This window comes from Poromitra crassiceps (assembly GCF_964638095.1).
Source record: "Poromitra crassiceps genome assembly, chromosome: 10".
In the NCBI taxonomy this organism is placed as follows: domain Eukaryota; kingdom Metazoa; phylum Chordata; class Actinopteri; order Beryciformes; family Melamphaidae; genus Poromitra; species Poromitra crassiceps.
The window spans coordinates 28,947,582-28,972,071 of record NC_139631.1 but is presented as its reverse complement, the minus strand read 5'-3'; the positions used below and the strand labels follow the sequence as shown (position 1 = coordinate 28,972,071).

The 24,490-nt window shown below is 46.3% G+C and overlaps 1 protein-coding gene across 1 annotated transcript in view; it reads right to left on the bottom strand.

The window, feature by feature from the left end:
- Window positions 1-23,438, bottom strand: part of adgrd1 (adhesion G protein-coupled receptor D1) — a 39,094-nt gene extending 15,656 nt beyond the window's left edge. Inside the window, exons 1-14 of the mRNA XM_083643892.1 lie at window positions 23,072-23,438; window positions 22,923-22,959; window positions 22,435-22,527; window positions 21,219-21,317; window positions 20,626-20,748; window positions 20,280-20,456; window positions 18,243-18,500; window positions 16,788-16,855; window positions 16,011-16,169; window positions 15,817-15,861; window positions 14,952-15,075; window positions 14,452-14,559; window positions 12,077-12,152; window positions 7,446-7,587 (exon numbers count right to left, since the gene is read on the bottom strand). Coding sequence (XP_083500018.1) covers window positions 7,446-7,587; window positions 12,077-12,152; window positions 14,452-14,559; window positions 14,952-15,075; window positions 15,817-15,861; window positions 16,011-16,169; window positions 16,788-16,855; window positions 18,243-18,500; window positions 20,280-20,456; window positions 20,626-20,748; window positions 21,219-21,317; window positions 22,435-22,527; window positions 22,923-22,959; window positions 23,072-23,146 — 1,584 coding nt within the window. The 5' untranslated portion in view covers window positions 23,147-23,438. The remainder of the gene's footprint in view (window positions 1-7,445; window positions 7,588-12,076; window positions 12,153-14,451; window positions 14,560-14,951; window positions 15,076-15,816; window positions 15,862-16,010; window positions 16,170-16,787; window positions 16,856-18,242; window positions 18,501-20,279; window positions 20,457-20,625; window positions 20,749-21,218; window positions 21,318-22,434; window positions 22,528-22,922; window positions 22,960-23,071) is intronic.
- Window positions 23,439-24,490: the final 1,052 nt, after the last annotated feature.

The following is a 24,490-nucleotide window of genomic DNA, read 5'->3' as shown; positions in this document are numbered from 1 at the left end:
ATAGTGGAGGTGTTTCTGGTGCTTCTCTGTCACTGCCCCCATCCATCAACCTACTTCAACTGCAACTGCTAATGGAGTAATGGAGTTTAAAAATGGAAATAGGTTCATGTTTGCATTTACATTTGATCAAAATGAGCAGAATAAGCGTACCCTCCTTGAGCTAGCCAGCCTTAGCTGATAGTAATGGAGACTCAGGTGCATCAATAGATACAGTCAGTGTCTCGTCATAGGATGCGTGTTCAATGGATCAGCGTGGGGTAAATCCTCCCATTCTTCCAATGCAGCAGAGTTATCATTTAGCTGCTAGCCCAGCCCAGGCAGACAGGATCAGGGATTCAACCCCCCGCAGTGAACGTAACATCTCAACAGACGTCTATGTACCTGCTTTTGAATCGCCAATCCTGTAGCGTAGAGCCCGCAGCACCGTCCTTTGGTGAGTCAACCCATTGAGTTATACGATGTGTGTTTTTTGACCCCACCATCTAGTCTCACGTGCCAGGCAGCCATTTAGTAACATTTTGTGGGTGTTCCCACACAGACCGACTGTATCTATAGAAAAGTAACATGAAACACCTGCAGGGGGACCAAAGCATGATGCAACTCTGTGAACAAACCACTTCCAGCTGCCATGTCATCATCACTGCACGCCTGCCCTACAGTGTGTTGCATAACAGCACTTTCTCTGAGAGACTCTGAGCTGTGCTTCAGGTATGGAGTGGCGTATCCCCCATGATTAAACGGAGACAGGACACTCCTGACCTGAGGTCCATTTCCACCACCCCAACCATCAGTTGTCATGGTGAAGCAGTGGCCTTCAATGTCTGCTCTGCCAACGGGAGAGTCGCTGGCTGCTGTCTGATCATGTCTGTCCCTCTTAATCCAAAGCAAATGTTGTCCTAATGACTGCGCTGAGTTGTCGAGCGAAAATAACGAGGACTGAAAATACACGTTGCGTATGCATCACATCTGTATATCAGCCTTACATGACATCCCCGGCAATCTGTGTGTGCGTGCACGCAGCAGCGCTTCTCTTCCCTTGTGGTGTCTTCCAGATCGACCTCCCATGACCGGCGGAGCTGGAAGACAAACGCTCTCTGTGGTCGACAGCATACGCCTCAGACGTCAGGCTAATCCAGGCCAAATTCATTAGCTTTTGACAGCTGGTTCTCAAGTAAGGTGTTAATAAGGAGAAGATGGAGGAAGCTGCAGACCAGCCACCATTCTTGTTTCGACAATTCAATACAGACCATACAGACAAACACAATCTGGACACTCGCAGAGGCTGTCGCACTTATTACACACACACACACACACACACACACACACACACACACACATGAAGCCCAAATTTCCAACATTAATTACTAAGATATCAAACTTTTTTACTTTCATACCTTTTCGCTTTGAGCTTAAATAATTATACGTTTATTAAAAGTCAACCTCTGGCATAAGATAACTCTATTCACCGCCAGAAATTCAGACTTTTTTTTTCAAACTAATTGAAAATTGCAAAAAGGCAGCATTACAACTGACTCTAGACATATAGAAAATATAGGTTTACACAATGAAAGAATGTCAAATAGAGATTAAATAAAAAGGCAAATTTTCAAGTGGAAAATATTGTCAATCAATTGTGATCAGGAGTGAAAATGCACCGATGTTAAATATCACTTGAAACTCCCATTCTCCTCGCAGCCTGAATAAGACCCTCATAGAGCCACTCATTCCATTGTGCGCTGGCACACTGACGCGCAGCCACAAGTGTGTGTCAGTGTGCGCTGGCACACTGACACGCAGCCACAACTGCATGAGGCATATTTCAGGAGCGCTGAAGTCTAAATAAAGGTTGTGGTCGCTCTAAATTTAAAAAGCAGTGAAAAAATTACACAACACTGTGAGTGTGAAGAAGTCAGCGAGCTTCTCTTTTTCCCCCCTCAAATGTTCCAGCATATTTGAGAACACGGAGCGCCAGACTGTAATTTGGACTGCACTTTCTGAACGGCATGTGGTAGAGATATCATTTTCTTCACTGTACAACTGCCAGCAGGGACCAGCAGGGAGAGCATCCACACTCACCGGCAACACTTCACCACATACAACACGTTGTTTAAAAAGCTACGCTGAGCATCCCTCAGTGTGCTGGTCGCTTTGTTTAAGTGTGAGTCAACAGAAGAAAGGAGGGTGTAGACGTTTCTGGAATAGGTTCTGACCGTGGTTAATTTCTTCTGCATAACATGAGAGAGGCCATATATACGTGCGTTTCCCAAAAGCAAGCCCTTTCCACGGTAAGGAAAGGAAACGCTTTATTGCAGTCTGTCTGGGAAAGGCGCGCGGAGGTATGGTGAAACATTATCCAGGCTCAAAGGACACAACCACGGGACAGAATGTGACCATGAGTCTGTTAAGAGATCCAATTTTACTTAATTTTTTTTTTTTTTAAATCACTTTACAATGTACAGTCAGAAAACAGTTGATGTCAACTCGCCAAATGTCAAACGAGGAAAACAATGTAACATCTGGGCCTTTTCTCGGCATACCGCTGCCAGACAAACAAGTCCACTAAAGCGTCTGAAATGACTGACACATGCTATTGATATGCAGACACAACATGCAACTCGGACACATGTGAAAAGTGTAAGTGCTTTGCAGACTGGTTAACTGACAACACCGCGGGCTCTGACTCTCTGCAGCACAACACAACATGGCCGTGAGTGAGGTCATGATACCAGGGGAAATGGAATAAGACGTGCAGCTGTGGTCTCGACACGGTCTCCGAGGTGGACACTCAAAACAACGATGTAAGTGTTGACAGGCGTGCGGGGTGTGAAGAAAAACTGGAGACAATTAGGCAACAGTACAAGTTATACAGTGTTGTTTCGAATAAGGTGAGCTGGAACGTCCGGAAAGTGGAAGTGTCACCGAAACACCATGGCGATAACAACAAACACGGCTTTCCATTTAGAAAATAAACAGGGAATCTGAATAGGAGCAACGCGTGTATAGTCTTTTATAGCTGATATCACACATTGAGGCTTAACTCTCTGGTTTCTGGGCCTGTCCGTGTTTACACTGCTTAGGGTGTCACAGACCGCAGGAACAGCAAGTTGGCATTCTTAAGTTGAGGGCTGTTCCCCCTCTTTACTCACAGAACAAAAGCATTGAGTCTGCTGGGAATGCAGGAGAAGTGGAATGTCCATATGGACAGAACCAGAACCAGGGCCTTTTTCTACTGCCCCCGGGAGGCAAACTGGAGCTGTGCTTTGTTTAGCATGTAGCGAGCGGTGGTGGCAGCGGTGGGGACAGAGGAGGACAGAGTGGGGGGACAGAGTGGTGATAGGGAGGGGGGCGGTAAATGGGAGGAGTGGTAAAGACAGAAAGAGTCTAAATGCAAAGCTTTTGGCAAGAGGTGAATAGCAATAGCCAGACCTCCATCTGTGATTGATCAGCTTGCTGGCTCATACAGCCGGTGTGTGTGTGTGTGTATGTGTGTGTGTGTGTGTGTGTGTGTGTGCGTGCGTGCATGCATGTGTGTGTGTGTGTGTGTGTGTGTGTGTGTGCGTGCACGTGCGTTTGTCGGTGTGTGTGTGTGTGTGTGTGTGTGCGTGCGTGTGTGTGTCGGTGTATGTGTGGGTGTGGGTGGTTGAGAGAGAGAGAAGGGGGAGCGACTTGCCCGCAAGGATTAAGCTAGGCGTGTGCTGGGAGTTATAAAAAGACTGGCAATAAAAGTCTGGTTATTATTGTGGCAAAAAGGACTGATACAGGCATTAAGGCCCACGTGATTAATAGATTGGCGATCAGAAAAGCTTTATATAGACTTTGTTTGTTTATTCTCACAGTTGCACGAACAATTAATCCATTATTTTCTGCACTTATTAGGAAGCTCCAACAAGTCTAGACGCCTTTGTAAACACAAACCACCCAGTCTCCCTTTGTTCCTCTGACCTCTTTCCTGCCTTTCCCACCGAACTCTCCCTTTCATGTTCTTTCAATTATGAAGGGGGTAGCGTCGAGGTAAGAGCCCTCGCCTACCACCGCGGAGACCCGGGTTCAATTCCCGGTAGCGGCACCTCCGGCTTGGTCAGACGCTCATACAGACACAATTGGCCGTGCCTGCGGGTGGGAAGCCGGTGGAGTAGGAGTCCTGGTCGCCGCGGTACCAGTGCCTCCTCTGTCTGGTCGGTCTGCTCAGGGGGGAGGGGAACTGGGGGAGGAATAGCGTGATCCTCCCACACGTTACATACATGCTGCTGGTGAAACTCCTCGCTGTCAGGTGGAAAGAAGCGGCAGATGAATGCATAAGTATCAGCAGAAGAAGAAGAAGTGCTAGTCTAACAGCTCTCCTCGGGTCAGCAGAGGGGGTGGAGCAATGACCGGGACAGCAGGGGAAATTGGCCGAGGCCAATAGAAAAATCAGAAAAAAACGTTATAAAAAAATAATAATAATATGGGAGGGGGACCGGTGGACGAAGTTGAATGGAATATTCAAACTCAGTCACTAACAATGATTTTTCTTTCCCAATCACAAATTGGTAACGCATCGGTGAGGTCTATGAGGCAGGGTCGGGGTAAAAATAAATAAATAAATAATAATAATAATAATAATAATAATAATAATAATAATAATAATAATAATAATAATAATAATAATAAAATTTATTTTCTTGAAAATGTAAAAATTGAAATATTGTATTCATTCTATGTGGAAATGAGTAACATTTTGGATGAAAAAAAGTTGTAAAATGAACTGATCTCAAGCCTGGGTTTGAGGGAAGCCACAGCGCTACCTCCCCATTCCTGCGTTCCCCTTGGCTCTTCTCCTGCAGCCGCCAAACTAACACAGCGCTTTACTAGCCTGTTAAGTCAGGTCTCGCTTGTCAAAATCTGTTTTTTCAATCCGTTCAGTTTTTGACCCGGGGAAAGAAAATCGTCCTCGCTCATGAAATCAACCTTTCCATTTCTTCACTTCATACCATCGGTGTGATGCTTTGAAGGCAGACGGGGCGAGGGAGGCGGAGGTGTTGGACTTTTTATGTATGTATTAATGTTTAACTACAGACCCCGGTGCCCCCCCCCCCCCCCCCCCCCTCCCTGCTTTTCCTCTCCTCTCTTCTCCTCAGTCGCTCCCAAAACCAAACCCTGCTCAGACAGCGCTAATAAATCACCCACGGAGCCAGGGTCCTATCGGCGCAGCGGCCGAATGGCGTGAGAAAGCTAGTAGCGGGCCTCCAGCGGTGCCTGATAACACCTTGTCTGGGCATCGGACCCACGCCGTCGCCAACACACGACCCGCGACGACGGCGCCACCCTCGGGCCTGACACGGTCCGCCTGGGAACGGCATGAGCTCACTGGGCTGTTTGCGCTGTGAGCTCAGAGGGCATCAGTCAACACGGCAAGGTCGTACAGTACAGACGGCGACCTTCAGAGACAATCGCATCTCGCAAGGTCGCTCCATCAATCCACGCTGCGATGCGTTTCATCGTGGCAGGCTGTCAGATAGGTCAAAACGGATGGCCCCGAAGAGGCCGTCGACCGCCTGGGCCCGAGCCATGACAGTAGGTGACTGTTCCTAACGACGTGAGATGGTCCACAGGACCTGTTGTAGCCATGACAGTGAGAAATACGGCCGAGCTGACAGCTCTCTGCCTCAGAGACAGCTCCCCCACTAGGTTTTAATGAAGTCACTGGGTGCTTGTCTTCTCTCTGGGAGAGAGAGGTCAATCACAAATCACCTACTCCAGGCCACTGGAGCAGTGCCATGGGAGGCCATTTTTGGGGGGAGGGGGGGGGCTTGACTTGCGCAGACAGTAAAGAGCGGCATAAACAATGACAGGGAAAGGTCTGCCACATAACGTTACTGTGTGAGCGGCTCTCCCCACCTCCAACTCAGAGGGGGCGATACGCCTCCACCAGCTGCCAAAGACATTCAAATTCCAAAAATAGTCACCCCCCCAAGCAAATCCATCTACAGGTCTCCGCAGCAAATCAGTATAATAGCAAAACAAGCCTTTTTCTGGATATGGTCACAGCCAAAAGTGACGTGTGCCAAAATCATGACGCAACTCAACTAAATATAAAGTCTATGCTATATAGCTCTACTTGAGTTGAAAAGAGGACTGTGTTGGCACAGTACCTTCCAATCAGTACGCATTAGTAATGAGTACAACAGCCTAGGCGTATATGTAATGGGGGTAACGTTAGAGAGGAAAGAATGCGAGAAACACTGATTTATCCTTACATCAGAAGTCATAGCGATCCAACTAAAATAGAAACACCTTGAATCAACACGCGGCGAAGCTGGTGAGCATCTCCAGCACTCCCATAACAAAGGCCCTCTCCCCTGGTGTCTGCTAAAACAAACAGCCTAATCATTGTCACAGGAACCAGGCCAGATAATTGCAGCATAAACATTTATTTCACTAGGGAAAATGAAGGCAAACAAAGCAATATTACCATGGTTTCACAAAGCCGCATGGTTTTCATTTGTGCACTTAAGAGTGAAGAGGGGGGGGGGGGGGGGAAACTATTTGTGATTCACTTTAATAGAAAGTGAATATTGTTTAACCGAGAAGTGAGAAACACTGGACTTGTATATTCTGGGTCTACGTGATCGAGTCAACAGCGATATAATTGATATCATATGACAGATTATTATGTCATGTCAGGTGAACAGAATGGCTTCACATTCACAATCCGAGCAGTGTGCAAACGATTAAAAAAAGATCTCCACAGCTGTGAAGTAATATGTCATACACACAATACACATTTTACAAGTTCATTTTCATTATGAGCTTCAAATTCATTTCCTATGGAAAACTGGCAACATGTCCGTAAAGCCGCTGCCACAAAGCGGCGAAGAGAAAGTATGGTGTCCATAAAGGCGAGTTATTGTTCCTTTCAAAGGGCCCCTAAGCCCACACTCCTAATGTCCATAATCAGTTTGCTTTCTGGAGGCCACATGCTCTGCGAGGGACAATCTCCGTGGGCTAATGAAAAGCATAACAGCGTTCCTTCTTCTTTGCGTTGGTGAGTGCCCAGCTGTGCGAGCTGTCAGCGATAGACACTCATCTTTTTTTACATAAGCGAGCACCAAAAATAGAGCTGATGGATTTCATATGTGTGGGGGATCCGACTATTGTGGCCACGAGCAAATGGCGACCCCCTTCCCTCTGATAAGGTGAGTGCCCACCACACCCCCTCTTCCCTCTGATAAGGTGAGTGCCCCCACACCCGACATCTGCGCTGGCCATCTGGAAAACCTAAAGGCGCCAGTTTCCCAGCGTGACTGACTCACTCAAAGAGGGTGCTTTTTTTTATGGCAGATAAAGACATGACTCTGATGAGAAAGAGCTGGGAAGCCTCGGGGAGTGTTGTTGTGGAGGACGAGGAGGACTGAGGAGGACAGACTCTTACCAGGACGTGAGGAGGACTGAGGACAGACTCTTACCAGGACGTGGGTGAGGACGATCTTGATGAGCGGGGCCCCTGAGAGGTTGACTGACAGGGCCGGGGAAGGCTCCACCTTCAGAGAGATGAGGCAGCTGGCTACCTGGATCTTATGATCTTTGAAGTCATTGGCTTCATTGATCCTGGTAGAGAGACAGAAACAAACAAAAGCCACAGAGGAAGAAGAAGGACGAGAAGGACAGCGAGACGGAGGAACAGGAGGTCGAGATACAGAGAGAAAGGGACAGATGGAGAGAAACAGAGAATCATTACATTTCAAACTAGAAGTGCACTCAGAGAGAGCGCAGACCTCCGCCAAGGTCAATATTCCAGTCTGCTATGATATGCAAATTCGGATCAGAACCCTGACCCACCCACATCCCCCCAGCCACTCCCCCCTACCCACCCCTCGAATCCCGACTCTCTCCGACCTTCCTATCTCTAGCTACGGCTGCTTTGACCTAGCCACACCCCCTTTCCTGACCACGCCCCCTCACACCACCCAGATACACCTAGCCACTTGACCCTAAGCACCCCTTGAACCTCGACTCTCTACGACCTTCCTATCCCTAGTTTTCCTTCCTATCCAGCCCCTTTTACCAAGCCCCGCCCCCTCCTTGCCCTGCCCCGGATCAGATCCGCGTCAAAATGTAATAGGTTCTTTCTTGGCCCCTGCTACACCCTCCCACCAAGTTTCATGAAAATCGGCACAGTAGTTTTTCAGTAATCCTGCTAACTAACAGACAGACGGATGGACGGACGACACCGGAAACATAACCTCCTTGGCGGCGGTAATTATGGCTTAACAAAAATAAAGGTATCAATCATATTGGAAAGAAATCTAGACTAAATTAAGCCGTTTTCCCACATGCGCTTTGTACCGCTAAATGACCGGAACGTGGTCTAATGCCTGCATGTCCAAACCATGTCCAAACCATGTCCAAACCATGTCCAAACCATGTCCAAACCAAACCTCCAAACCATCTCACCTAACATATCTCCCTTCCTCACTACCTTCATTAACTCCTCTCTGTCCTCTGGTCTTGTCCCGCCTGCTCTAAAGACTGCAAGAGTCAAGCCTCTGCTTAAGAAACCCTCCCTTGACCCTACTGCTATTCACAACTACAGACCTGTCTCTCTTCTCTCATTCCTTTCCAAAACCCTCGAACGAGCAGCGTCCGAACAACTTTCTCTCTATCTCTCCCAAAATGACCTCCTGGACCCTCTGCAGTCCGGTTTCAAGGCCTCTCACTCCACTGAGACAGCTCTTCTTGCTGTCACAGAGGCCCTTCACACTGCTAAGGCCTCATCCCTCTCTTCTGTTCTTGTCCTCCTTGACCTGTCTGCTGCCTTCGATACAGTCAACCACCAAATCCTTCTTTCCACTCTGTCTGACCTCGGCATTTCAGGCTCTGCACTCTCCTGGTTTGCTTCCTACCTCTCGAATCGCTCATACCAGGTCTCATGGAGAGGGTCCCTCTCCAGATCCTGTCCTCTTACCACCGGTGTCCCCCAGGGCTCAGTCCTGGGCCCCTTACTTTTCCTTCTCTATATCAGATATCTTGCCTATGTGATCTCTTCTCATGGCTTTTCTTATCACTGCTATGCTGATGACACCCAGCTTTTCCTTTCCTTCCCCCCCTCTGACACGCAAATCGAGGCTCGCATCTCTGCATGCCTCAAAGACATTGGCGGCTGGATGTCTGCCCACCACCTCAGGCTCAACCTTGGTAAGACCGAGCTACTCTTCCTCCCAGGAAAAGACTGCCCTCTTACAGATCTCTCCATCTCCATTGACAACACCACTGTACTTCCCTCCCAAACAGCCAAGAACCTTGGGGTGATCCTTGACAACCAGCTGTCTTGCTCTGCCAACATAGCTGCTACAGCGCGCTCCTGTAGGTTCTCTCTCTACAACATCCGCAAAATCCGTCCCTTTCTCACAAGAGAAGCGACTCAACTCCTGGTCCAGTCTCTTGTCTCCTCCCGCCTGGACTACTGCAACGTGCTTCTGGCCGGCTTACCTGCCACCGACATCCGACCGCTTCAGCTCATTCAGAACGCTGCAGCCCGTCTGATATTCAACCAACCCAAATTCTCTCACGTCACTCCCCTCTTCCAGGAGCTCCACTGGCTTCCCATCTTGGCCCGCATCAAATTCAAGACACTGGTACTGGCCTACAGGGCAGTACACCAGTCAGCTCCCCGGTACCTGCAATCCATGGTCAGGTTCCAAACCTCTCACCGCTCCCTTCGCTCCTCCACCAGTGCAGGTCGCCTCGCCCCTCCTTCGCTACGGGGGCTCAAAAGTCGCTCATCCCGATCTCGACTCTTCTCGTCCCTGGCACCTCAATGGTGGAACGAGCTTCCACCTTCGGTCAGGACTGCTGAATCACTGCCAATCTTTCGGAAAAGACTAAAGACACACCTTTTCAGGCTCCATCTGGGCCCTCCTTGATCTAACTTCGTCTCTCTCTTTCCTTATACTAAAAAAAAAAAAAAAAAAAAAAAAAAAACCTAACCAACCTTGTACCACTAACCTAAACTTGTACCACTGTTCCTTCAGAAGTTGTAGTTGTCACAGACTGTGCTCCATAGTTGATTGTTCTATTGCTGACAAAAAATGTGTTATTGTAAGTCGCTTTGGATAAAAGCGTCTGCCAAATGACGTAATGTAATGTAATGTAATGTAATGTGTGAAAGTTGTTGTTCCGGTATAAGCGCGACCCCGTCATCGCGGACATTTCACCAGTTTCGAAATGTGGAAGTATTTTGCTTACGTTGCCGACAGCGAAGGCAAGCCTGGACACATCAAACGAAGCCAGTCTGTAAAAAGTGCTTCAACGCGACGCAGGTGAACGGATAAACAAGCAAACTTATTTCACCATCGGAGTTTTGCCGACACGTCACTCCCCACCCGCTCTGCAGTGCCACCCCGCCCCCCAACATACAGGCAATTTCGCTGCTATATTCCCACATGCGAGAGCCCAGGTGTGAAGGGAAATGTCCGATATTGACTTACAGGTAATTTTCCGGTACGCATGTGGGAAAACGGCTTCAGAGACATATTTGGCACTAAAGAGACAGTTACACCAAGGCACCTGACAAGCAGAGGTGGAGACAGAACTGCACTGGGTATGAAAATGTCTCCAAATTCCAAAACATACTGTATGTACAAAATAGTATATTCTGTATATTCTTGGAGGGGGGGAAAGTGTGATATAGCTGCCATTTATGCAGTGTTGGGTAAACTACAGTGAGTAAAGTGTAACGTTAGGTGTGTGATTTAGGGACTAGGAGAGGATAGGAGAGGATTTAGGATTTAGGATTTATTAGGAGTTAGGACAGGATAGGGAGAAATTGAAGTGGAATCAGGAAAATGCTAAATTCTACTTTTATTATCGCTTTTTAGCCAAGGATAGTGAAGCATTAATGCCAACAAAGCTGATTTGAAAAAGAGGCCAAAGCAGTGTGCTGTAGCACGGACATGGACACAGCAGTGTCACACGCCGGCCCAGTACAGTGTGATGTAACACGGACATGGACACAGCAGTGTCACACGCCGGCCCAGTACAGTAGCATGAGAGTGGGACTTTGATCCGTTTGAGCAGGTTGTAAATCTGACCGGCCACAGCATTGCATTTCAAGCTCATCACATATGTGGCATCAGGATTGTACTGGAAGCATCAGCCCTCTAGCGTGGACACCGGCCATATTAAAAACAATCAATCACAAGCCTCGCTATCAAATACAATCTATGTGACACGCTGTCCCGAATTAAGGCTACTTCTGATGGGAACTATGAGTAAACAACATAAATGGGGAGGGAAAACAGTGGTCGTTTAACTGGCATAACATTTTTTGTTTTTGTATATAAACACTGCTGCTTATGTGGTAATAGCAGGGTGTATCAGCCGGTAGGGTTGAGTGATGAGATGAGAGATAGGCAGGCTGGGGACAGATAAGCGTCCGGCCCCAGGCACCAGCCGTACTGTGGTTCAGGAAGCAGGGGCGCCTCGGTGCCAGGGGACCCGACCCGCACGCACGCGCACGCACGCACGCACACACACACACACACACACACACACACACACACACACACAGGAAGTGCTTTTGGCTAACGCTGAGGGCACGTCCTGCATCTTAGAACATCTGAGGGAGGCTTGCGCTGACTTGCCCTGACTACAGTAAGCAATTTTGTTAAGGGCACGCTTCCCTGACTAAAATCTCATTCCAAAAATAACCTGACTGAACAAGCACTAGCGCCTCCTCTGGTCGGTCAGGGCGCTTGTTCGTGGCGGAAGGGAACTGGTGGGACTAGCGTGATCCTCCGACGTGCTACGTCCTGCTGGTGAAGCTCCCCGCTGTCAGGTGAAAAGAAGCGGCTGGCAACTGCGCATGTATCGGAGGAAGCATGGTGCTAGTCTACGGCTCTCCCCAGATCGGCAGAGGGTGGAGCAGCGACCGGGACAGCAGGGGGGAAATTGACCAAGTACAATTGGGGAGAAAATGGGGGGAAATCAGAAAAACAAAAACAAAAACGGACATAACAATTGCTTTTTCAGTTGAGTTTATGAAAAAGTGCGTGGAAGACGGGCGGAAAGATCTCTGATTTTGAACGCTCCCTCTTACCTGGTCCTGATAGGGCTGATCTCTTTGTAGTAGCTGTGCATGTTGTGGTAGTAGAGGCCAACGATGGTGGTTTGGGCTGAGGGGAAAGAGAGAGAGAGAGAGAGAGAGAGAGAGAGAGAGAGAGAGAGAGAGAGAGAGAGAGAGAGCATGGTCACAGGTGAAAGAGCTGAGAATGTAATGCAGTGGCGCTAAAATGCTCACAGGGAAGGGAAGTTAATTAACGCCGCCTCGCTGCCTCAGGTTGGCACCGGCGGGCTAATAGCAGAGCTGTCTGCTCACACAAGGGTGAAAGGGACAGGGCTGCAAACCACGTGGACGTGAGGAGATCTTACGAAAGCTCCGTGACTTCAGCAGTCGAGCAGGAGGTCTGGCCCCGGGCCCCCAACCCCTCCCCTCCCCTGCTCTGACCCAGCATCCAGCTCAGTCCCACCTTAATACTGGAAGATAAACAATAAAATTGGGAGGAAATCCTTGATAGTCTTGTTCCCCTTTAAGAGGCCCTCAACCCCACTGACTGTGACAACAAAAGCTGACTGATTTCTAACAGATGTATGGTATAATATCTGCTGTCAAAACTGAGGGTTTTCAACTCTGCAAAAAAAAAAAAAATTCAACAGAATGCCCCCCATCAAGTCCCATAGGAGATGACTTAGGGGCTGTGTACTTTCCTAAGGAAGAGAGAGAATAAGCGAAAATGTAATAAAGTATCTTAACACACCAATGTGTAACACTTTCTACGTACTTAATTGGGATATTAAACCTCCCCTTGGAGCGTTTCATACGGGCAGCCAGGTATTCAAACCCATGAGTTAGCTCGATCCTGGCTCTAATGTGTCAGCAATAACATCTATAGTCCATTTCGGTTGTGATAATAGTCTTTTAATGTACTATTACTAAAGCGGTTTATTCCAATGTTAGTATGGCAACACGGTGCATTCAGGGGCCAGGTGGAGCCGAGGGAATCTGACCTGAACACAAAGTCAAACAAACAGACTTTTAATGCCCACCGTAATTACGGCTTTCCCCTCACCACCACCAGGGCAAAAAAAAAAAAAGTGAGCTAAGTAAATAAATGAGTTCACTATGTGAGTTAAAGTCTATTCTTTTTTCATGAGAGAGGTAAGTGGAGAGAAAGTGCTCTCTCTTTTGAATAAAAGAATAAGTGCCAACACTAAAGTCATAGCTGGATTCTACGGAGTACCATAAAGCCACACAAAGGCTCTCATGGCGCTCCTGTCCTACACTTTTTTATGCTATGTGAAAAGTCTTCAATCTCAGCCTCATAAATTACCGGCCAATAAGAAGACACCCGCAGGTGGGCAATTTTCTCTTGGCAGAATCAGTGCAGCAGCACTAATGGGCAGCATTCACACTCACCTTATAGAAGCTACTACTGTGTGTTGTTTGTGTATTATGTGTCTTAGGGCCTGTGTCGACCTAGCGTCTTTTCCTCAGGTCCAGCGTCTTTTTTCAGTTGTTTCCAATGGGGGGAGAGCATATGCGGGCGCACACGGACGTCTAGAGAAAGTGCACTGCGCCCAGCGTCTATTTTCAGAGCGCTCCGAAGTTTTTGTGCACCCGACTCCCAGCGCTTCCAGCTGAAAATATTTTAACTTTTCAGAAAGACGCTGGTGTCGGGTGCTCCTTTTCTGGCAACTAATCATGGAGAAATTATCGCAACAGAGACAGAAAGGCTCAATTGTGGGAGCAGATTGGCTAGACACTTAATATTTCTGCTGAGTGTTGAGCTAAATCACTGTATGTGTGTTGTTTGCTAATGTTAGCTGTCAGCTATCAAGCTACTACCGCACTGAACTAACGTTAGTTTCAGACTGCTTCCTTGTATATTGTGCGCTGAGATCAGCGCTTCCCAGCGTACTTCCAGCGTTTAACGGTCGGAAAAAGACGCTAGATGGACACATGGCCGTATTCTACACTGAACATGCTCAAGCTGGGATGAGCCTATAAAAAAACCTTGACCTTGACCTTGTCAGTGGTACTCAAACTTTTTCACGTCAACGACCCCTAAACGGACACAAATTAGACCACAGACCCCCCATTTGATAAGAGTTTTGTCCAGAGTCCCCCATTTGAGAAGATTTATTTGCTTTTAGACATTTTATTACAGAAAGTGTATGAAACCCATGACCGAAATAGTAATGGAATTACAGTGAAAATAAATGATTCCCCTTTTTGCTGGGGACCCCCCCTCGAACCCCCTCAAGGCGCCCCTGGGGGGGTCCCCGGACCCCAATTTTAGAACCACTGGTCTATGTTGTGCGGAATCAGACACAAAGCATGTCATCGAGAGTGAATGTAGTGGCGTAATGTTTACGCGAAAAGAGCGAAAGCGATTTCAGCCTTTGGGCACTCACACTGCATGGTGAACGCCTCGCCGGGGACGGAGATGTAGCTCTTGCCCAGGCTGGGGAAGCGGTAATGTGGCAAGTTGTAGTTCTGCGGGAGCTTCATCAGAGAGTAGTCTGTGGGGGACAGAGGTTGTAAAAAGCGAGAACTGGTGAGTGAGTTCAACACGGAGGGGAAACCAGGGTAAACTGTGCTGTCTGCTTTCTCATGGGTGGATCAAAGATGATCATGCAAGCCTCGGGAGGACGACACAAGCAAGCTTGTCCGCTGGCAAACAAAATACTACGCCAGAAAAAAGAGAGAGACCCACACCCGTAAGAGGTGGGGCGGAGGGAGCTGATGACACATGCTTATCTGACCCCATCGTATCCTCTGTTGTATTAGAACAAGAAAACGCATGAGGTCAGCTTGATGCTCCACCACATCCCGCTTTTCCTGATCGCGTCTTCTTCAAACACAAGCTACAAAGCGGTGAGTCACCTTAAGGGGGCGCCGGCACGATACTGACCTGCAACGAAAGACGTTCCGCCCAGGGAGATGAGCGAGTTCGGGCTGGGCTCCAGGTTAGTCACCATGTGTTCCATCACTCGGTCCACTGTCTCGATCAGACCGCTGACCACAGGGGTGGACTGCTGCTCGACAACCACCAGGCGGAAAAAAATGTTAGGGGGGGTTCACAGGCGCTCCTTTCAACAGTGCATTGTAAAGCGCTCATATCAACTCATCAAATGCTCATCAACTGGGGGGGGGGGCGAAAAAAGTGATGTTTTGTGATAAGCCCACGAAGAAAAGAAAGACATGCGTGTGTTATTAGTATAATCACTGCCTGTGTTGTCTGTCTTGGATGATTTTCGGCCCCATGAAAATCTGATAGAGTGCGAAATTTTCTGACTGCATCTGCACAGAGAAGATAACCACAGGGGGACCTGCTTGAACACTGCATTGCACTGTCCAAGTCCGGCCTTCTCATACACATCATGAACATCTGGTTCAGCTTGCCCGTACGCAAACAAGCATGCTCCTTCTGAGCACGCTGCACTGTAGACCACAAACTCGCTCAAAATGTCCTTCTTCAGGCAAAACCCTGGTTGCATGTGAGTGAGAGAGAGGGCACCGGGCCTGGACCAGGATGAGGACAGTACAGTGCTATCAAACTGGGCTCCGGTATTGTTCGAGTGTTGCACTGACACTGACAGGTAGTGGGATTCATGCTGGTTGCCAGAGAATGTGCAGTGTTAGAAGCTGAAACTCACAGTGCTGTAAAAAAAAAAGTGCTTTGGACTCAAGTGCCCAACGGATTGCATGTTAACGCTATGTCCTGTTTGAACAGTTCACAACAACAACAACAACAACAACAGCGTGGACTCATTTACCTCTGGCACTTGAGACAGCACTTCCTCCACACTTTTGAGAAAAGCCTGTGCGAAAGAAGAAAAAACACACATCATGGAATGGTTGCATCATGGGTGGGCGTGGTACTGTAGCTGCGTGTGAACCGTGCGTGTGTGTGTGTGTGTGTGTGTGTGTGTGTGTGTGTGTGTGCACGAGAGGTAGGAGCTCCGAGTACCTGCGTGAGGTTGTTGGCGGTGTCGTGGGGAATGCTCCGGTTGGGCAGGCTTTGCGGCAACGCCTCCAAGAAGCCCACCATGGGCAAGGACGGGTCCCGGGAGCTTTGGGGGTCCTCGTGCGGACTGCCGATGACAGGCGGACTGGCCTCAGTGGCTCTCTAGGGGGGAGGACAAAAACGCATCCAGGATCAAACACGCGTTGCTGTCGGGGAGGTAGTTTCCGAGAGGGCGGCGAGTTCCAGCACACACAGGATGTTTTAGTGCGACTGCGAGCCCCAGTTGGGGGAATACTCTTTTGGACGGGGCTTTGGAGTGATTCAGACTCCTTTCTCTCTGCCGCGTGCCCTACGGGGAGCCATTTTGTGCCGAGTGTTGAGCATCTGTCTCTACTTTCTCCTTTTTTTCCCCCCCTTTTCTGCTTCTACCTCCACAGCAGTCGTTTAATAAGCAGGACGAGTCCATTCACATGTGCTGTCAATATCCCCTTTTCCCCCAGCCCCGATTCATCAACCTTCAAAAGAAAACAAAACAATAGTTCCATAAGAAATGAATTGTTTGTGTTTATGATGGTTCAAGAAAAAAGGCCTCCAACTCATTTCCTGCATGACTTTTGTGCATGTTTGTGCATGTTTTTGAAGAATGTATTCAAATGCATCATGCCATTTCTAAGAAAATCGACATAGTTCACAAATAGACTAGAGCATTATGTACTGTCTGTGCACACCGACCTTGCACTGACAGAGCGGACGGTGATGAGTCAGAATCAATTAACTCACAGTTGTTGCCGTGGTCGAAGTGACTTCTCCGCGGACGTCGGGTGTTGTGGGAGGAGCCATGGCTTGACCTGGAGGGGGACGGTATAATAATAAGGACTCTTTGCAATTAGGAACCACAATGGTGGCCTAGTAGCTGGGTGGAATTTCCGTTGGATTTCACCTTCTGGAAAACAAGTAGCAGTCTTTCCTAAAATAATCCCTGCTTAAGTAGAAAAGCTACTACTTTTTATTGTAGTCTTCGCATTTGAGAGCCAGTTGCTCAGAGCTGTTGTTGAACCTGAGCAGGCAAGCTGTTACAATGTGTCGGGATTTGTTTAGCATCCAATTGTAACAGTTTATGATGGCGGGGCCATGCCCGTGAAAAGAGACAGATTATAACTTCCACGAGGCTTTGATAACCACAACGCACATAACACCCAGAGCTACTGTACAGGGCTGAGAGCTGCTGGATAGGATACACCTGATGTCTTTGCTGTTGTTGGATGAGAACAGTACTATAGCTTACCAGAAAATAGCCATATATGGATGTACATTAGAGGTATCAGTCCTGCTCCTCTTCATGGTTTGTATGCAACATTTTACAGTATATGTGAGCTCTGGAGGAGTAAAAAATATTTTCCTGTAACCATAACAGTGCTGCTCTTTGCGTCTGGTAATGGTCTATGGAATATATTGCTTTTGGTAACGACTTCAAGGCGGTGCGCTCTTTATTATGCTTCACACATCATGACCAGTTGAAGCACTAAACAGTACACGGTAATGGACTCACAACATTAGCAGACACACAATGGAGGAGACGGCCCACACCCCTCACCAATCAGCATGCTTCACACACAACAAAAAGTGATTCATCCGTTTCTATGAGCAAATCTAATTTGGACCAGGGTCTGGACAATATTTCCCAGGCTACCGAGGAAATTTGACTTTCACTGTTACCAATACAGCAGAATAATATTATTCCTAAAATCTAGTAAAGGGTTTTTACTAGTGGATACTAGTCCTAGTAGGGGATTTTATTTTTTTGAATTCTTTTTTGTCAATTTATGGCACTCTGGCTCAAGGAGGCAACGTTACAAACATGTGGTTTGTCCTAGTGTTTATAACCTGTCATTTTAAATCAAAATGATCTGCCCCCCTGCAATCCCACATGCCTCGGCACTCCAATAAACGCTTATAAGGCAGAAATATGTGCGACACTGGCACTTGTATGGTGGAAGGTTGTGTAAATGTGAGAGGCATGTGAGACTATTTGAAAGGAGGGTGTATTTTTGTACGGTTTAATGTCTGGTTGTCATGCATGAACGCTGTTGCCGGAATGTGCAGGAAAAGGACGGAAATGTCTTTTTAACCCCTCTCTCCTCAGAGCACAGGACGGGGGGGGGGGGGGGGGAGGATCATTCTAACAGACTTTTTGTATCGTAAAGTGAGAGGAAACGCTTCCGGTGCACGTCCTACCTATGGCGCCGTTGTAGTACATTAAGATCTCGTTGGGCGGAAGGGCCCGTTCCCAGATGACAAACTCATCGAACGCGCCCGTCACATAGTGGCCGTAGGCTTTGTCGTTGCCCGTTCCGATGACGAGGTCCGGGTACGGGTCGCCGTAGTTCTCTGTCACGCTGCCGGCGGGGTCGCCAATACTAAAGGTCCCGTTGATGTAGACCTTCAGACCATCGGTCAGAGTCCAGGTGAAGAGGATGTGGGTCCAGAAAGGCCCTGAGGGAGAGAACAGATCGTATCGTAAAGTCAACAGGCATTACAACGCTAAACATTAAACACTGATCTTCTGCCTTGATTTCGATTCACAAGGTCCCAATTCAATTCAATTGGGGGTCTTCAGTTACGATACCAACACTGTTAGATTCTCTGAGAAGGAACGCTCTATATGGTGCATTACTAAAAAGGTTGTTTAACATTGACAATTGGAGAAGGAGAGGGCCCCTATAATAACGTTTTACCAAACTCTACTACGTACACATCCACTGAAAAAAGGCACAGATTACAAGAGCAATCTCTGGATTTTAAGAATCGATATTTTGGATTGCCCAAATGAAAATAGCCCTAACTACTTATATAGCATTTTAATAGCACTTACTACAGCTATTTAGTTACAAAGTGATTCACAAATGATCAAATAATGTGGAAAAACAAACAAACGGTGGAGGTAATTAAAACAATAGAAAGGGGATATCATCAAAAACTAAGGAAGACCCAAAAATGCAGTCATTGTTAGCTCTTTATGTAAAATCTTGTTTTGCCGTTACACTATAATGACTTACAGACAGCTAGCATCATATTGACACAGCAAAACATTTGATCTGTCATTTTCGGTGTTATTTTTCCTTCCCTACACAGATCAACCCTGTGTGCCCACAAAGGCTGGAGGCCAGAGTCTCTGCTGGCCCCTGCAGACTCTTCCCAATCGATGTTTACAACACAAAATCCTTCAAAGAAGAAATGACTTCCCCTAGCTTCTCTGCGCTAAATTGATAATAAGGGGAGTCCCAGAGGACAATACATTCACTGTCTGAAAACACTTCAGCCAGAGGAACAAAACAGCCAGAACACATCTATGCCTTTGTGGTTAGCTCAAATACAAACCATATGTGCTGGAGGAGACCCCCCCCCCCCCCCCCCCCCAACTTACAGTACGTGTCTCAACACTGTCTTTCGCTTATTTTTCATATATGTAGAGTGAAACATGCATAGCCTACGATGACATCACATTACGTTGGTTGCAGCCGGGCACCTAAAGGTTTCATATTCTATGGCCTCCAAAAGATTTTCCTCACTTGCATAAACCGAGAAACACATTTTAAGATTACATTGTGAAATTTCAACATTTTGCGCTGTATGAGTACCAGATGATGTTTGATCCTCTGTAACTGAACACGAAATTCAAACTTGCCCTGTGAGTTATGACGCCTCTCGAACACAACCTTGAGTCATTGTAGCAGAAACGGAGATGACAGCAGTCATTTGAGAACATCATTGCTTTGACTGACCTGTTTCAGATTCTAATTCTAACTGTTTTCTTTCATCGTTTACCAAATAAATCATTTCATTTTGATTAGAACACCAATGCGATGTTCATTGCTGAATCTGATTTTTTAAATTTATTGTAACACTCTTAACAGCCCATGTTACATTTCTCATCGCATCCGTCTTGTCTTTTACAAATCACCAAAGCTGGACAACATGATCTCAATCAAGCGGGCAAATGAGAAGTGACCACATCTAATGACACATCCATGATAATTGTGTGTTTTGTGATTGAGAAGAACATTCATACAATTTCTCGTAGACGTGCCATATCAAACTGTGGCTACAGCTGGTTTCAGTTAACCAAACCATAAGTGTAATTGCATAACTTAGTTTATGGTTGAAAAAAAAAGAAATCCTCAAAGTCCAAAATACATTCCTCATTGGTGCATAATGGTATTCACAAAGACAAAAGAGCAGGGTGTAATACAATGGCAAACGTATGCACAGTACCTGGAATGCTGATATTGGCCCTCCATCTCCGGTGGTTGCGTCTCGTGTAAAACTCCACATATCCTACATAGTGATTGGCGTAGACGGAGAAGCCGTTGGAGACGACTTTCCCTCCAGAGGACACAGCAAAGCGTGACTGTGCCTCATGGTTTTTCCAAAAAAAGGAGAAGGTAATCCCTACAAAATGATTACAAGTCATTATCAGACATCAATAAATGAGATTAGAAATGCCATTATAATTCATTTTTGGGGCAGGTTCTCATGTGTATAAATGACAGTGCAGATGACACAATAATGAATATCACGCTAGGATGAAATTTGCCAATAGGAGTGCGGTTGCACTCACCCTCAGGGCCGCACAAAGTAGGGTCGCTAATGCAAGAGTTCTGGTAGCTTCCAAAGTGGAGAAACGTGCCACCGTTATCTCCATTCAGAAAGATGCCCTTGTTGACCATTCCTTCAACAATGTCTGCAGGAAAACAAAAGGCCAAGGAGATCATTTTGCCTGAAAGTGGGGGACAGTGTGTCTTCTACTGTAGCCAGCTTTCTTCTCAAGTTATCCAAACTCCCTATACTACTCACAAATGTACTGTCTCCGCAACTGATGAACTTGAGGATTTCACAGCTTTTTTTTGCTTTTTTCTTTGCATCTAATGAGACATTTGACAATGGCTTAAATATTTGTACAGTTCTAGCTTGACTAAAACAGGCTGTATTACCACTGCAGTAAAAGGATTGGAGACAAATCCCAAACAAAACAAACACTAAGTTAAGAGTAAGCATTATCTCCTCCTGCACAGATGAAACACATCGCAGAGAGAATAGTGTGAAACGTTCAGGCCAGCTCTAGTGAGCTATATGCTGATCAAGAGAGGACAACAGAGGACAAGCGGGTGACATTGGACAAAATGAATTTCAGAGAGCAGAAGTGATCCTCACCTACTGTTGCAGAAATGTTAGTGTAGGCAGAGTCATTGGTATACACATAGGAAGAGTTATGGGAGGAAGGTAGCACAGTGTGGTTGTGGATTCTGAGTGCTGGACAAAGACAAAGGAGAAAAATAGTGATTGACACATATACAGGCACAAAACGGCAGACACCAGAGAACAGTGAGAGACAGACAATGGCAGGGACGTGGTGCGCAGGTATGAGATAGAGTGATGCTGAGCTCAGTGCTCGAGGAGGTTCTTTCACCCGAGGGATTTCCTACACTCAAGAGTGAATCACCAGAGGAAATACTCCACACATCATTCTGAAGTCTATACCCGATCCCTCAACAAATTCATTCAATGACTGATGTAGATACAACACTAGGGCTGGGCATCACCACTGATTTGCCGATTCGATACAATTCCGATACACAATTGGTTCCCGATTCGATTCGATTTCCGATTCGATACGACGCAATTCGGTATTTCATTTACAATACCCATTTTGCTTGGATATGAAAGGGATTCTCAAAGAACTAATCTTGTAAATCGTATAACGGAACCCTCATAATCTGATGCATTACGAGATCTTTTTGCGCCAAGAACCAAATCCCATAACATGGTTAAAGTTTCAAGTATCGACGGGAAAAGGCATTATATTAAAAGATCGATATTGGGATTCATTCATCGATATCAGTTTCTTCAAATGAATATCAATTCGATATCGATATACTGTATAGTTTCTTTTTTCAACCCAGCCCTACAACACTATGGATGGCTGCTGACCCAGTGTGCAGGAAACAAGTAAATGTCTTTCAGTCCATTTGAAATCAATCTCCCTCACAGTGGCCAGTCTGCTCTGTCCTTGCCCGATTTGAAAACAAAGCTGTAAGATCTGCATCACATATTCCAGCGGCGGTGATCTCTCCCTAAGCACTTGTTCCCACTTTGACTAATGCACCGAGCTTCAACTCACAATAAATGACTTCACACACTGAGATATTCTGTCAAGTCATAGAGCTTTGAACACAGCGGCACCGTTACAAGCAAAGCACTTGGTGGCTTTAGAACAGAAAAGTGGCTGTGGCTGGAAGGAGGGTGGTGGTGAACAGCTGAAGACCATGCGGACAGCGAGTAGAAAACACTGATGTTTAGGTGGTGTGCTGTTCCCCCTAGGCCTATAGGTTTTAAAGGCACATACTTATATTACTGCCGTTAACATGACCTGGTCTGTTTCCAATCTTGTCCCACAGCTCTCGGATCCCGTCAACAGCATCCAGAGGCCAGTAATGTGAAGCGGTGGCCAACACCTGCAGGCCTGGACGGAGAGATCAGTAAACAAGGATCCAGAAAGGGCTTTTCCGCTAATCAAGCTCACTCCCATTACTCACAATTTATTTTCCTGGCACTCCACCGTGGATTTGGGGGGGATTAAAAGATTGATCATAATGAACCAAACAGCTGTTAAAAGTTGTTTATGCAGACCACTCTTATTAATGAGAAGAATAGTAAACAAAACAATTAGATTCACTGGGCTGAAAATAAGCAGATGGCCAGTTATCTTCACAATTTGGGTTCTGTCATTTATTTTTGATTCATTTTAGTATGATGTATGAATTTGAACCTCTATATCTAAATTGGGAAACTTCACACCGTATGTAAAATACAGTAAATCAATCACACCATCCGTCCAAAAATAGGTTTTGTTATTACCTGGATGCTTGTAAGGTTGTACCACTTGACCATAAACCTGAAAAGAAACCAAATGTTCTCACAGAGGCTGCCATACAAAATATGTATGGTTAGACAACACGTATGACTATAGGCCTAATGTCATAATTGCATTTTGTTTTGTCACCTACCTTAATACAGGAGACCAAGGCTGTAAAAAGGTGGAAGTGGAATGAAAGTTCCATAGCTCCTTGAAAATGTAACATCTACCATATAGTCTACTAGAGAAGAATTGTTAAATCCGCAAATGAATCCAACAGGAGTCACTCATTATTCCAAGATGCTGAAAACTGCTGATCATTCCATGTGTCCAATATAAAAAACTATAACTAAAAAGTAAAAACAACAACAAAATGGAAAAATAATCAATTTAATCATCTCGCTTGAGGCAAAAAAATAGTTGGACTCATGGTAAGGTAGTCCAACATACACGTGCAGAAGTCAGTAATCCGTCTCTAAAAGTGCTCTTTATTCCCAGATTTCACTGGCGCTTGTGTCTTGGAGTTTGTTCTGTGCCTATCTAACTTACAAGGAGTAGAGAAATTCTCCGCGGAGGCGTATGGGTTTGTCGGACTGGACGTGGGAATTCAAAACGTGATGTCATTTTTGGATCATCTGAGGAGGGGCGTTAGAGCTGTGCGTAAATGGCATTTTTTGTGCGTAATTGGAGATTGCGCGGCGCATGAATGAGATCAGATTCTGCACTGTATGATCCAAGTATTCAGATTAAAAAAAACACACACGCATAAACATGACGTCTTATGACGGTTAGATATTGGGATAAGTTACAGGACAACACACCGGACCAACAACGGGGATGCTGAGTGCTGATATCTTCAAGGCTGGAACTGAGCCAGTCTCTCAACTCTTGCAAACTAATTACAACTTCACCTACTGGTTTATGTTATGAGTTAATTTCCAAACATTCCTAACCCATAAGAAAATGAACTAGCCTAATTATATAATTAATTTTAGATGGATGCTATAATAAAAATGTCACCACACTAAGAAATGTCTATAGCATATTGTAGGAAGGAACATCAGTGATGCCACGGGGGATTAAAAAAATACCATTAAGTACGATAGGTTAGCCTTGTAGCTACCTTGCCCCTTGCAGCCATGTCTCCTCACTGTCGCCGACCGACACACTTTAAAGTTCACAGGTTATATGATACAAATAGCACATGATTGTTCGTTAGGGTTTGCTAAAAAAAAGTGTCCAGTGAGAGGTGGGCCACAATGCGCTTTTTAGTTTTTAGTCTGTTAAAGTTTGTGAGGCTACTTACCTTACATGTTACACGTGTGTGGGGAAATTGATTGCATATTATGGTCAACAGCGCCACCGTGTGGCCAAGTGGCCGATATCTCGATAGCGTTGTAACAACTCAGTTATCTTTTACAATCAAACTATCAAACAGTCTCATATGGCCCTGTTACGAAAAAGTCACTAGTGGATTCTTCACAAAAACGAGCTTAGTGATTTTACAATACTTTATGCACCGCTGTTTTTCGTAATGTCAAATTAATTTATTTGAGGTTGAACTGTTTCG